We start from the raw sequence: 14923 nt of genomic DNA on the forward strand, positions 1-14923 counted from the left end.
CCATCATTCTGGACTTTCAGCTGTTGCCCAGGTACTTCACTGGGTTCCCCGATCTACAGTTTCATATATGGTTTTACCTTCTCTTGTTGGTGCTACAATAAAGAGTTATATTAAACCTGCTATTCTCCAGTCTCCTTCAAGCCACAAACACCCAACCTCCGGGCCTCAGACAGATCCACGAGGTACCCCGAGCGTGACACTCGAGTATAAATCGACCCGAATATAATCCAAGGCACCTAATTTTACAACAAAAAACTGGGAAAACTTATTGACTCAAGTGGGACCCTCACTCGAGTATAAGCCGAGGGGGGGCTTTTTCAGCATAAAAAATGTTCTGAAAAAGTAGGCTTATACTCGAGTATATATGGTATGTAATGTTTTATGTATGTCCATTTAATACATTTTAATAGTTGGGAACCTTTGAGCGCCCCATGCTTTTTTTCTCTTTTTGAGGACACATCTGTATTCCATATTGTGGGCGGGATGCAGCATGCAGCCAAATCTCTGAAAATGCCATTTTTAGAGGTTCGGCAGCCACAGAATGTGGTAATTTCTGGGGCTTGGATGCTTTGCATCATGTTTGCATCTGCCCTATAAAATTCATACTATTTCGTTGCTGAGAAGGAACCAATCAGATCCCTCCCAGCACCCCCAATGACGATTGCACCACAAGACGCATGAGCAGGTAGGACACTATTTATTAAGCTTGGAGAAGAGATAAACTGGAGATAAAGCGGAGAAAAGGTAAAAGGAGATAAAGCACCAGCCAATCAGCTCCCAACTGTCTTTTTCAAACACAGCTGATTGGCTGGTGCTTTATCTCCATTTACCTTTTCTCCGCTTTATCTCCAGTTTATCTCTTCTCCAAGCTTAATAAATCTGCCCCTGAGTCATAAGATTTATCGGGAAGATTTATCATTGCAAAGGAAGGTCTTTTCACCAAAGGTGGCCTTCGTGATTTTATTCATTAGTAAACCCCGATATGCATTTGGTGAGTGGAGGGATTGATGCATTCTGTAGGTTATATTAAACATCCAGCCGCTTATCACATCCATAGCTGCACTTATTAACACCATATGCATGAATAGTCTGGATACTTGTACAGATAAATACTTACAGGGTTCCAATAAGAGTTTTACATTATGTTGTGACGATTATCGTGTTTATGACCCCAGGAGTTCTACTGCTTATGTGCAGCAATTGGACATGTACAAGGATCTTTCAGATTCCCATCCAAAGGCTTCGCTAAGAAAAAACATCTCTAGATAATGTTCAGGTACAAGCTTTGTAAAGTTTATTGGCGGTTTGAGCGCATTTTAGTCTAAGTACATCCCACCCATAAAAAATATCTTATGTAACCGTTCCGTACCATTAGACTGCCTGAAAAACACTAAAGGACGCCATGAGGGAGGGTGGCACCAGTAGTTCTCAATGGACTGTTTAGTTATGTTAAATACCTGTAGTATATTATCAAGCAACCCTGTTAGGCCTAGCGATACTAAACAAAATATGCCGCCAGCCAAAAGCATTGATAATAAATAAAGACATTGGTCGAGATTCACCAAACTGAAAATGCCATAAAAACCCAGTTTTCGCGGTTTTTACCGCATTTTCATATGAAGCAAAGCCCCACTGCCGGGGCTTCACTGCGGGGGGTTACGCCAGTTCCCCCGCTACCCCCCGATGATCTGCGCCGCACCCCCCCTCACCTGTGTCCAGGCAGCCTCTTGCTGTGCTGCCTGGACTAGTGACCTCCTCTTCCCTACACTGCTTGCAAGTGCAGGGAGGAGGAAACGGAGCCTTACAGCCAGGTAAGGGTGCAGGGAGGGAGGGGGAAACCCGCTGCACATCGCCACCCATCGCCTTTGAGTTAATAATCGCATATGTTACTGCAAACGCGATTATTAACAACGCGAATGCCGGCGATGTGCGGCGGGGGTTATTAGAGAATCCCGCCCCAAAAAAGGACACTGTTGAGATACGAACATTAACATTGAGGGTGGTAGTGTGGCGATCCAGGAGAATTATACTACGGTTGGATATTTTTATTCAGACTAGAGCAATTTGTGTTTTTGATTTCCAGCCTTGGGCCTTGCATTTATGTGGCCCTTACAGGATAGTTTTAGAATAAGTCTTGTAATGTTTTTTTTTTTTTACTTTTTTAACAACTGCTAATAATAAAACATTTCTACTAATATTAGTAATTTTATTTCCTCTTATTTCTCCCTCTGCCGCATGGTCAGACCAACCCTGTGTGGGGACCTAAGGATGGACCCCTCAATGCGGCCCTGTGGGACACAAGTACCTCAGCTGTAACACACACTTCTCAGTATGAACGCAGTCACTGTTCATTACAGATATATACTATCCTCTCTGTGACAGGTCTCAAAGTAATTTCTCATGACATCTTATGTCATTTATTTTGTTACCTGTGATTGTATAGGGGTAATAGTTCCAAGCCTTTTCTGTGATGTAGAATATCTTTGGAACAAATCCTCGCACCCACGTTGGCAGCTTGCTGTAGAAGGAAAGCAAAATAAACAAAATAATTTAGAAAACATTGAACTAAACTTCAGTCACCATATGTAATGCATAATTTGTTTGTTTTCCTAATGTAAAGAAACACTTTGGGGTAAATTTATTAAGATGGGATTTCCAATAAAGATGGAATGTTTCCCATAGCCACCAAATGGATTATGGGTGGGATGCACTAAAGCAAAAATGCGGTAAAAACACAGCTTTCTGGGTTTTTACTGCATTTTCGAATGCACTAAAACTCTGCACACCAGGTTACTGCTAACGGGGGGTATCGCCATGAAAGCTGGCGATACCCTATCGAAGCCTATGGGCTTCTCTCTACAGCGCTGTGTGAAGGATCTGTCACGGATCCTTCCCAGCATGCCCCGCAGCCAGCGCTGTCACTCTGCACTTGCATATAGGGCTCCACGGTCTTGGACCCGGAAGTCCAGGTATGGCGCTGCATCGCAAAGGACAGCTCTTATCACTAGAGCTGTCATTTGCTTCAATAATCGCATATGTTAGTAGGGCCATGGATGTTAAAGCATCCTGCCCTTATCTATTATCTTTTAAAAGGTGTTAAATAATAATCAGAATTTGAATGGTTGCTATGGGCAACATCCCATCTTCAATGAAACTCCCATCTTTGTGAATTTACCGCTTTGGGCAGTATTCAATGCTCTGGATTCACCGTTTTTTTTTTTTCAACAAATCGGGCTGCTTTCATGCTCTGCGGTGAATCTTTTCACTGAAAATCTGATTCACCCTATTCAACGATCACTGTTCGCCGAAAGCGAACAGTGAATGCCGGCCAGTTCTCCGTTTCATGCTCGCTGCAATTTGCTGGTGTATTTCAATGGGGTTTTGACTCTAATTCGCCGAGTGTGTATTCAGTGCTAGAATGGAGAACTGGTTTCAGCATGATTTTCGCCATGAGTCACCGTTTTGCCATCTGTTTAAGGTGAACTGGAATGTGTTCTTTTAAAATAAAGTTTTTTTTTTTTTTTTGGTGTCAATAAATCATTCATTTTATCATTTGATGGGGTCTTGCTATTTGTATTCATGTACTTGCAGCACATGAATATATATTTAATTTAAATTTTTATTTTTACATGATGTCAGCAGGGAGCCGCTCATTAATATTAACTGCACTCACTAGGTCCTGCTCATTACATATGCATGGGCGGGACCAGCGCAGCGCTCCCTCCACCTCCCCGCCTGCCCAGGCTCCTCAGGGAGGCAGCTTCTGCTGCCTGTGTCCCCTCCAGCCCTCCTTCTCCCCCTGCTGCTATGTGCAGCGTCTGGCACAGGTAGGGAGGCTTCCATCTCTCTGCCTTCCGCCATACCCCCCAGCCTGCAGCATTCCTGAGGGGGGGGGGGGTTAAAATTTGCATTGAATAGGGGGAGAGGGAGGACTTGCAGCGAATCCTCCAGCCCGGCGAATGCCGGCGAATGTGCAGCGAATCCTAAAGTAGTGAAAATTTTCATTGAATACTGGCCTTTGTTTCTTTAAGTTAGAAAACATGGTACATCTACCTACAGATGCAGATATGATGGGGACGCATGCAGTATAACAGTAAAACATCTATGGGATAATAACCGTGAACATGTAACAGAGCAGGCTCGTCTGTCACATGGCAAAAGATGGGAGCTGTCCGTACAGACATATTGATTCCGCCTTCCCCAGTCTTCACATTCTTTACTGTAATAACATACTGGGCCAGATGCACTAAGCTTTAAAAGCGATAAAAAGGAGAGTGATTAACAACCAACCTATCAGCTCCTGCCTGACATTTTTCAAAAACAGTCTGTGACATGCCAGGTAGGAGCTGATTGGCTGGCTGTTTATCACTCTCCATTGTATCACTTTTGAAGCTTAGTGCATCTGACCCACTGTATTACAGGAGGTGCACCCAGGAATAAAATGAGCAGATATCAATAGGAAATAAAAAAGTATTTCTACACTCACGGACTGCTGAATTTAATTGTAGTTACAAATGATGATCTCAAATTTCTAATCAACGAGCCACATAAGCAATTTCAAATAACTATTATTGAGTTGTTTAATATAGCAAAATATAAAGTGAAACATTGTCAATTATAAAACAAGTGTAAGTGAATTTAAATTCTTTATCCACCATTTTACGTCCTGTGTATTCAATTGTTTCGGATAATAGATCTACGGATACGGGAGACTCTAACTGTATATAAATTTCCATCCTAAATGTGATAATCGTGTCTAGATAAATGTTATCAATCATCACATAGCTCTGATAGTCATATAGTGAGAGTGCGGTCTGAAAGGAGTATGTTCACTAGCCCAATAATGGATTCTAAATCCTATTATACAAATTGTATCAACTTGTATCAATTCAACTGATACACACTATTGGCGGAATTAAACTCAAAGCGGGAAGTTATTTAAAAAAATAAAACTTGTGGTGGCATTTCCTATTCATTTAAAAGCAAGAAAATGATATGTTGTGATGTCTAAAGAAATCACTGTATATTTTTTCGGTACTTATTTCCTAGCACGGCACCCGCAATTTTGAATGTATTGATCGGGTCGGAAAAATCGCGTCAATCGCATCACATGCCAACCAAATCGCATGCGATGCGATCGATGCGATCGACGCGATCGACCCAATTTTTACATTGGAATCAATGTAAAATGGTCCTTGGGACCCGATTTGACATTGATTTCAATGTAAAAAGCCCCAAAACCCCCCATTTTAATAGAAAACCCCCCTAATGTTTTAAATGCCCCCCCAATGTTAACGCCACCCCACTATTGAGGCCAACCCGAAGCGTGGTGAGTGCAGCGAGCCCGCGAGGGGCGGCGTTACGCGTCCTCCGACCTTTTCATACCCCCACTATCCACGTTGGCGTGGAGTTCATATTATAAAGTGTGGCGAGCGCAGCGAGCCACTGAGCCCGAAGCGTGGCGAGCCCCGCGAGGGGACATGCATAACTTCACAGGTATACGCGTCCCCTCGCGGGGCCCGCTGCGCTCGCCACACTTCGGGCTCGGTGGCTCGCTGCGCTCGCCACACTTTAGAAAATCAACTCCACGCCGACGTGGATAGTGGGGGTATGAAAAGGTCGGAGGACGCGTACCTCAATAGTTTCAATAGTGGACTGGCGTTAACAATGGGGGGGCATTAACCCTACTTTATAACCATACTCAATGAGAAATTGGCCATATTGGCCCATTTCCCATTGTCCCCTATGTAAAATCGTGTTGATCGCATCGCGGCCCGACGCGATCAACCCGATTTTGACTTGAAAAATAATTTAACATTATTCTCTATGGGAAAATCGCGTTGATTGCGTCGGTCGCATCGCGGCCCATTATAATGGGCCACGATGGACGCGATCAACGCGATTTTCTCTTTCACCGCCAAATTAGAAGGTGATTGACAGAAAATCGGGTCCATCGCGTTGATTGTATGCCTTAAGTACCTTACACTTAAGGCATACAATCAATGAGATGGGCCCCGTGCTAGGAAATAAGTACCATTTTTTCATGCACCCCCAAAGCATGATTCATTTTTTTCCTAAATTTGTTATTTTTTACCAAAAATCACCATGATTTGCTTTGGTAACCCTGCAGCACCTGGTAGAGACCACCAAAGTGGAAAGTACATATATATATATATCCACAATCATCCAAAATTGGGCATGATGGACAGGGGCATATAGAGGTATTGAATGGGGAGGTATGGCCTAAAAGAGGGCGGAATGTAAATAAAACAATTATAATTGGGGGGGGGGGGGGGGGCATTAATTTTCTACCTTGCTTGCAGGAAGTGGGCCCTCAGCTGGCGTCATCTTACCAGATTTTTGCTTTCCATTTCCAAGCACCATCTTCCTAAAGATATCATTGGGAAGATGGTGCTAGCCTTAAGTATAAGTATATTTGGGAAGGGGGTAGGTATATGGGTCTGTGTATCTGCTGTTGAGGATTGAGGATCCATTATTGGGCTAAAGAACCCCTACATTACACTGTCCATTTAATAATTTCCGCATCTACAGTATGCAGCTTATTTATAAGAAGAACTCTTTTGTTTCCAAACACAGGAGTTAGATCATTTTTGGCACTTTTTCTAATTAAATAAATTATAGCTCAGTTATATTTAGTTGTTCCCATAAAAAATGTATGTTGATCACAATTCCTTAGTGGGACATAACAGGTCAAGATTGAGTTCATGTAGATGAAAATATAAATGCAATTTATTCACATCTACAGATGGAGCCCCTATCATGCTTGCCTGGCGCTCGCAGAACATCGCGGCTGGCGAGTGACGGCGGAGAGGGACATCATTAGACTGGGACGCGTGTGCGTCTCATGTGCACACGTGTCCCAGTCTCTGGGCGGTGGGACACTGCCGTCTCTGCTTCAGGGAGACGGGCAGGGTTAGGGCGGCGGTGGGGATCGGCGCTGGCAGTGGGGGAGGCAGCGGCAGGGAGCTCTGTCGCATGGGGGCGCGCGAGCATCTTGTGCGCATGTCTCCTGGCGACGGCTGGCGATGGAATAGTCAGCCCCCGGCTGAAAGAGCTGCTCTCCATCTGTACTTCAGTATAACTGAACAATGTGCGTGTGTTTGTATGTGTGCGTGTGGATGATCCACGATAACTCTTGAACGCTTTAACTAATCGTCTTCAAACTTTGGGTTTGGGTTTAATCGGCAAGCCCTTAAGGGTGCTGTCATAAGGGTCCATGCTATTTCTGTTGTTTTCATGCATTGTTATATGCATTGTTATAAATGCAACACAACAAATGGACTCTTTTAAGGGGACCCTTAAAGGCCTAAAAGGGTCCATTAAATGAAAAAAAATGTCACTTTACAAAACTTTTGACAAAATTAAATTAATAAGCGACTCATCGGCAGAGTGGTCTGTGAATCGAACACTCTAGATATCGTTGTGAAATCCATGTAAGATCGATCCCCAATCAGTTATATTTCTCTTGATTGTTTGCTAATTCATTGAGGGTTTTCAGGATCTTCTGTACCTGCAGCAGCTCCTGCCCTGCTGTGGTTGGGAAGAGTAGGTGGATAGTTGTAGATTTCTCTGGCTGCTGCAGCAGCTTCTGCCCTGCTGTGGTTTGGGAAGGGAAGGTGGATAGTGGGAGATATGGTCTGGCTGCTGCAGAAGTTCCTGTCCTGCTGTGGTTGGCAAGGGTAGGTGGATAGTTGGAGACCAGCTCTGGCTGCTGCAGAAGCTCCTGCCCTGCTGTGGCTGGGAAGGGGAGGTGAATAGTTAGAGACCTGCTCTGGCTGCTGAAGCAGCTCCTGTCCAGCTGTGGCTGGGAAGGGTAGGTGAATAGTTGGAGACCTGCTCTGGCTGCTGCAGCAGCTCCTGTCCTGCTGTAACTGGGAAGGCTAGGTGAATAGTTGGAGACCTGCTCTGGCTGCTGCAGCAGCTCCTGTCCTGCTGTGGTTGGGAAGGGTATGTGAATAGTTGGAGACATGCTCTGGCTGCTGCAGCAGCTCCTGTCCTGCTGTGGTTGGGAAGGGTATGTGAATAGTTGGAGACATGCTCTGGCTGCTGCAGCAGCACCTGTCCTGCTGTGGCTGGGAAGGGTAGGTGAATAGTTGGAGACCTGCTCTGACTGCTAAAGCAGCTCCTGTCCTGCTGTGGCTAGGAAGGGTAGGTGAATAGTTGGAGACCTGTTTTGGCTGCTGCAGCAGCTCCTGTCCAGCTGTGGTTGGGAAGGGTAGGTGAATAGTTGGAGACCTGCTCTGGCTGCTGCAGCAACTCCTGTCCTGCTGTGGCTGGGAAGGGTAGGTGAACAGTTGGAGACCTGCTCTGACTGCTGCAGCAGCTCCTGCCCTGCTGTGGTTGGGAAAGGGTAGGTAGATACTTGGAGACCTGCTCTGACTGCTGCAGCAGCTCCTGTCCTGCTGTGGCTGGGAAGGGTAGGTGGACAGTTGGAGACCTGCTCTGGCTGCTGCAGCAGCTCCTGTCCTGCTGTGGTTGGGAAGGGTAGGTGGATAGTTGGAGACCTGCTCTGGCTGCTGTAGCAGCTTTTGCCCGGCAGAGTAGGTGGAACAAGAATTGCATAAGCATAACTTTCACCCATCCGTCAGACAGACCTTAAGACTAGTTAGGTAACAAAATAGAACAAACAAGACTTATAAAGAAACATCACACAGGGGGCAATTCAGACTTGATCGCTCAAGCCCGAATTCTCCCCCAGTCTCGATGGTGGGGTTTTGCGTATGCGTGAATATACACATGTGCAAACCTTCGGAGCATACACCTTCGGTGAGTTTCACCCCCAGGGGCGTTTGCAACAGGATGGGTGCACAGGGGACTGACATGTGGTGGACGCAGGGGACCGCCCAGAAGTTTGTGGGTGTGCCCACAAAAATGGCAGGCCCACCCATGTAAACGCTGGACGTACTCCTGCAGGTATGCTCGAGGTGGGCAGCTGACGTCACATGAAATCAGCACCCGCCCCCAATTCAGTCGACAGTGGGCATCCTAAAAGTAAGTATGGACTTACTTTTCAAAGCAATGGCTAGAGAAATCATGTGATGTGAGAGACCATGAAATGATTTCTCCTCTTTGAGGCCGCATGCAAGCGGATGTGTAAGCGTAAACATCCCCTCGCATGCTAGTATATCACAACAAGGTATTTTTCTATGAGAGACAAAGACAAGGGCGCCTATATAGGAGCTGATCTTCTAGGTGAGGCTGCTATTCAATTTAGGGATAGTCAGACCCTAATAATATTGTACAAAGAAAAAGATAAAGAACAGCGCCTCTTCACTACAATGAAATACACACAACCAATGGTAAAAATTAGAAAAATATTTATATTAAATTAAATAGCACTTAAATACAATTATACAGCAAATATGATTAAAAATGATTGCGAAGCTCATTCCTGGAAGAATTGATGGTATATACCATTGACTCAGTAATTAAACAAGGGGTGCATGCACATTACCAACGGACTGGATGGTGGGTCACTGTCCATGAATGGGGGAGGTGGAAAGAATAGCACAGGTCCTCTCTAGTAGCGCAGTCTTCAGATGTCAGACCGCTGGAGGTGACTGTAAATTAGTCCGGAAATTGAATCCTGAGTAGCCCAAGGGTCCTCTCTGGTGATGCGGTGCCCCTGAAGCCGCTGGAGGAAACAAAATAGTGCCGCAAAGTGATGGTGTAGTGTCCTTGCTCCTGACGCGTTTCAATACTTTGCTGTACCTTTATCAAAGGTGATTCGCATGCTAGTGCAGGGATTCGCTTGGCAGAGCAGGAGTGCATTCGGTGGGCGGCATTTACCTGCTCACTACGCAGCAAATATATGCAGCTCTGAATCAGGCCCATAGATCAGCACTGCCGATGTGACCAATGCATTTAATTTCACCCTAAGCTGATCGGTTCTTGGGGCCTGATTCAGACCTGTTAGCAAGGCTGCAGTTTTTGCAGATGGCAAAACTATGCTGCCTTGCAGGTGGGGCTGATGTCACATGATGCACAGCACAGTGATCAGGTCTGAATAAAGCCCAGAGAGAGTTAGATTTGGGGGAGTTGTTTTCTTTCTGTGCAGGGTAAATATTGGCTGCTTTATTCTTACACTGCAATTTAGATGTCAGCTTAAACACACCCCACCCTAATGCTTGTCGACCATCATGCTGTAGACCTAGTGACCGTATCCCCCCAAATCTAACTCTCTCTGCGCCTGATTCAGACTTGATTGTAAATGCCGCCCCTCACATGCTTATTCCCATAAGATAAACTTCTGATACATAGCTTCCTGTCTTAGTTATGACTGTCATCCTTACATAAAACATTCTGTTTGCACCAGTTCCGAAACCTACTAATTGTCCAAGTGTAAGTGACAAGTCGTAAGGAGCCCATAGACGCTCCGTTTTTGCCGGCTCCGTTCTGTACTATGCGATGCGCGCTCCCGCGCATCACATAGTACGGTACAAAAAGTATGTGCTGCACATACTTTTTGTACTAGGTACACATCGGATCGGATCGCAGTGCATGCACAATGCATGCACAAGGGATGCGATCCGATACAATGTGTACTTTAAAAGTACAGAACGGACCGCAAAAACGGACCATGTATGGGGGGCATTACACCTTAGTCCGCCCTCCCGCTCTACCCCAGGGCCTCTACTACCAACCAGAGGTGTAAGTTTATCCCAGTTGCCCGGAGAAAGATAAATAGTGGTGCCCCCCCTCCACATAAACACACCACCTTATATAAATATGTATGTATATGTGAATGTATGTATGTATGTTAAGTATATTGTCTTTAAAATAAAGAAAGTGTGACGTCTATTGTCCTGCTAGGAAGAGGAGTCAGCCGCAGAAGCGGTATCGACTTTCAATTAACCGATTCAAACTTGCAGGTGAGGAGAGGTGCCCCCTTGGGAGCAGGAGCCCGGCGGCAGATGACTCCATTGCCTCCCAGAATTACGCCTCTTCTACCAACAGCAATCACAAATACCCATTTCCCAAACTAATAAAGATGTGCTTCTCCATGTTATCTGCTTTGTGTTACTCCATAGACACAGCCATATACATCTGGTTCCTATTTGCATAATTCTCAAGCTAAATTATGTATCTTTGAGCTGTACTTCTTCATCTTTATTGTTATGCATTGTTAATCTCTTTTGTATAATAAATTCATCAATATGTTTATATGTAGAATTTGCAGACTGAGCTATTTATTTTAATCCATAAAGCATTTTATTTAACACATAAAGAAAATAATAATAGTAATCACAGGGGCTTATTCATGTAACCCATACTAAGGTCCTCTGAGAAGGTAAGACAGCAAACATCATCTTCTGATAGCGACAGCTGCTCTGTCCACACAAAAGCTCTTTCGGAGTGCGGAGGGGGATCTCCGCAGACACTTCTGTGCTTTAGCACAGCCCGTGCAATGCAGGTACACTGCCAGGATGGAATCTGGCAGCACAGGTTTCAGCATTTGCCTGAACAGCTTCTTATTGAGACAACTGTCCCGGCATGAATACTGTACATTGATAAATGACCTCAATTTTTCGTTGCACATCGCTGCTAATAGTGGTGATCAGGGATGTTAGTGATCAGGCAATCTGCTTTATAAATAAATATGCCCTTATAACGGACAACTAGGGTGGGTTCTGCTTGTCGGGCACCCTAGTTGTCCGGTTTGTTTGTCGAACACCCTAGTTCAAATGGTTTGTTTGAAAAAAAGAAATAAATGAGCGTAATTTGGGGAGGCCATACCTCCCAACTTTAAATGCTGAGGAAGCGGGACCTATGCGCGCGCCCCAGGCGTCACCAAAATTTGGGGGCTTGTCCTCATGGCAAGGGGGCGCGGCCACGCCTCTGTTTTGCCACTATTGCCCATCTGTCTGCGGGGAATAGACACTGTGTACATGCACAAAGCGTCTATTCACCGCTGCACAGCGGTGGCAGCGGGGAGTCCCAACTCCCCCCCCCCTGCCGCGGGACACTGCTGGCCCTGGGCGGGATGCAGGAACATCCCCAAAAAACAGGATGTTCCCGTGGAAAGTGGGACAGTTGGGAGGTATGGGGGAGTCTACAAGTCTGACTACTAACTCCAATTGCCACCAACTGCCATTCCAAACTGACTCACTGGCAGTTGGGGTTTCACCCTTTTTTGAATTTTGAACTGTGCTGCAGCCCCTCCTATGGAGCCGCCACTGTAAGAAATGGTTTACGAAGATTTCCAAAGTCTCCCAAAGATTGTCAAATTTGCATTCATTTAAAAATAAACAATTGGACACACAGAAGTTGTCTCTGTTGGTGAGAATGTTAAAAAAAGTTTCTGTAAGATTAGAGGTTTTTTTTTTTTTAACATTCATTTTTATTAGTTTTACACAATATTGGACAAATGAGAAATTGCATAAGGGTAGGGTAGTACAAATATTAGGGGAGAGGGAAAATAAAAAAGGGGCACACATTGAAGCAGACGTTCATTAGCAAATCAATATTTCTATTACTATAGAATCTATTCAAACACAATAATTGGCATACATAGAGTAAGCTATTGGGGGGAGGGCTACGTATAGACAGTAGTCAGAACATAGATTATGTCATGGCCTGTCATGTTTTAGGGGACCAGTATTCGGACCAGCTAAGCCATTTGATTAGTGGGTTGGTAGTCAAGGAAGAGTAGCGTACTGCTGCGGTCTCGTATTCGCAGTGATACTGAACTGCTTGTTCTATTTGAGGAATTGTTGGGATTCGGGTGGAGCGCCAGCACTGCGCAATTAAAGTTTTTGAAGTGATCAGAATGTGACCCATAATATATCTATCATTGCTGGAAAGCCCTCCACCAATCAAATGGAACATAGCTACTTTCGGGGTCGGAGAGATGGGGATTTTCAATACCGTTGAGATAAGTGCAAAGACAGCAGACCAGAGCCCGGAGATGCATGGACATTCCCAGAATATGTGGATTAAGATTAGAGGTTTTAACGTGGCCTCCATCTAGTCATTGATTTGGGTTGTGGCCGGCAGTTGGCCCCCGCATCCAGACTTTGTGTATTCTTTGCTACAGACTGGTAGTTGGCCCCTCCCATTTCTTCCTCTATAAACAAATAAGTAAAGTTGACCCTTTTGTCTGCCTATAAGTCTTATATCCCTTTTACACCAAAATGCCAGGTTTTTGGACCCAGCTTCAACCTGGGTGCGACCCGGGGTTTGTTGCCTTTTACATTGGTGGCTGCACCGGCAAACAACACAGGCACGCCCCCCGGCAGAGGCGGTTCCTGCGCTAACGCTTGGAGATGACATGTCATAGCCGCGCTGGGGGCAAGCCCAGCCCCAAGGTAAGCTGCTGGGCTGCCCCCAGCCTCCGTGCACCCCCTAGCACCCTGAGGTGAATGAATGCCGCACACAGGCATCCATTCACCTCCTCCCTACCTCCGCTGCTGTCTGCACAGTACAGAGAGATAAACTGTTGAGAAAGTGCCAAACAAACAGCTCCTGTCATTTTTCAAACACAGCCTGTATCATGGCAGTTAGGAGCTGAATGGCTGTTACTTTATCACTCTCCCCTTTATCTCTCTCCAGGTTTTGATGCATGTGCCAATTGGCTTTATTTTAAACCTGTGAATACATAAATGCAAAGGAGGAGACCTAAAGGGAGGGATCAGAAAACCCCTCTCCTGGCATGGATTCTGTATAGGCAGAGCCCACTCATGCCATCTGACAATAGCACTACTGAACAGAGATAATCCCTGAAAAGCTGAGCTTCTGAGAGCATGTTAAATAGCTCCATATCACTCTCCCCACACAGAGCTATGGGAACAGCGATACACTGGAAAGAGCGAAAGTGTTTTAGTGAAAGAATAATCAACAGCGTTTAAAGTTAAACTTGCCAAAAAGTTTAAAAAATATGTATTTGCAGGATTTATGTCTGAATAAATAGGAACCATAATATTCTATGATTAGCTATCCATTGCAATATCTAAGGTTTGTAGAAATTACCAAATTACCTTTTTTGGGGGAAATTTAATAAGATGAGAGAATCAGAAAGTGATAGATTTGGTAAGAAATCTCCACTTTTTTTAAAGCGGCAATCATACTGGTTTTGCAGTGTAAATGATTACCGCTTTAAAAAAAACCTGGAGATTTCTTACCAAATCTCTCACTTTCTGATTCTCTCACCCTATTAAATTTCACCCTTTATGTCCTCTACACAAGCAATGAGCCCATGGGTTACGGGTACAGTAGCATTATTTATCCTATACAGTAGTTTCCGCTAGGTGCGGTTATTCAGTATATACAGTAATAAAACATTTTTGGTAAATATACTTGTCATCCCTTAACAGATTAAATGACTTTGCAGTATCCCTGAAATGTAATGTTTGGGACATATATTCAGATTGAACTCTGTGAATGATTGACTTGGACAAGCACCTATGCACGTCACTAGTCAAATGTTAACTGGGTAAAGGATTACTTTTTCTATATTTATGTTTTGCAAGTTTTAGCAGATTTTCAGACTTCACTTCTACAAGAGAGTGAGTCAGAGTCTTTGTGATGTCTGCTATTGACATCACAAGCACAGTGTACTCACCATGAGTGGAACAAACTGAGGTGTTGGATTGATGTAATATGCTTAATGCACTCCCACCGCAATTGCTGCTATTCCCTTATACTGTTACTTAATGTCTTTCAAGCATTTTAAGTCTTTTTAAAATTCCAACTGTTATTGTTTGCTAATGTTTGATTTATGATTAAAAGCATTGTTACCAAAGCATGTAGGCTGATGCTCTAAATTCCAAATAAATCCTTGCGTTAAACTGAGACTCAACCATTGATTTTCTTTGAATCTGCGATTACAATGGCTGGAAGACCACAGGGTCGCTTTCCTAACATAAAACACAAGAAACTTGAACATAAAATAAGAGGGGCCGTG

At 44.6% G+C, this 14923-nt stretch overlaps 1 protein-coding gene across 1 annotated transcript in view; it reads right to left on the bottom strand.

Moving 5' to 3' along the window:
* LOC146042535 (cytoplasmic phosphatidylinositol transfer protein 1-like) overlaps positions 1-14923 on the bottom strand; it is a 146880-nt gene that overhangs the window by 48273 nt on the left and 83684 nt on the right. Inside the window, exon 3 of the mRNA XM_083162587.1 lies at positions 2430-2518. Coding sequence (XP_083018713.1) covers positions 2430-2518 — 89 coding nt within the window. The remainder of the gene's footprint in view (positions 1-2429; positions 2519-14923) is intronic.

The sequence above is a fragment of the Crinia signifera genome, chromosome 19 (assembly GCF_055691185.1).
Source record: "Crinia signifera chromosome 19, ASM5569118v1, whole genome shotgun sequence".
In the NCBI taxonomy this organism is placed as follows: domain Eukaryota; kingdom Metazoa; phylum Chordata; class Amphibia; order Anura; family Myobatrachidae; genus Crinia; species Crinia signifera.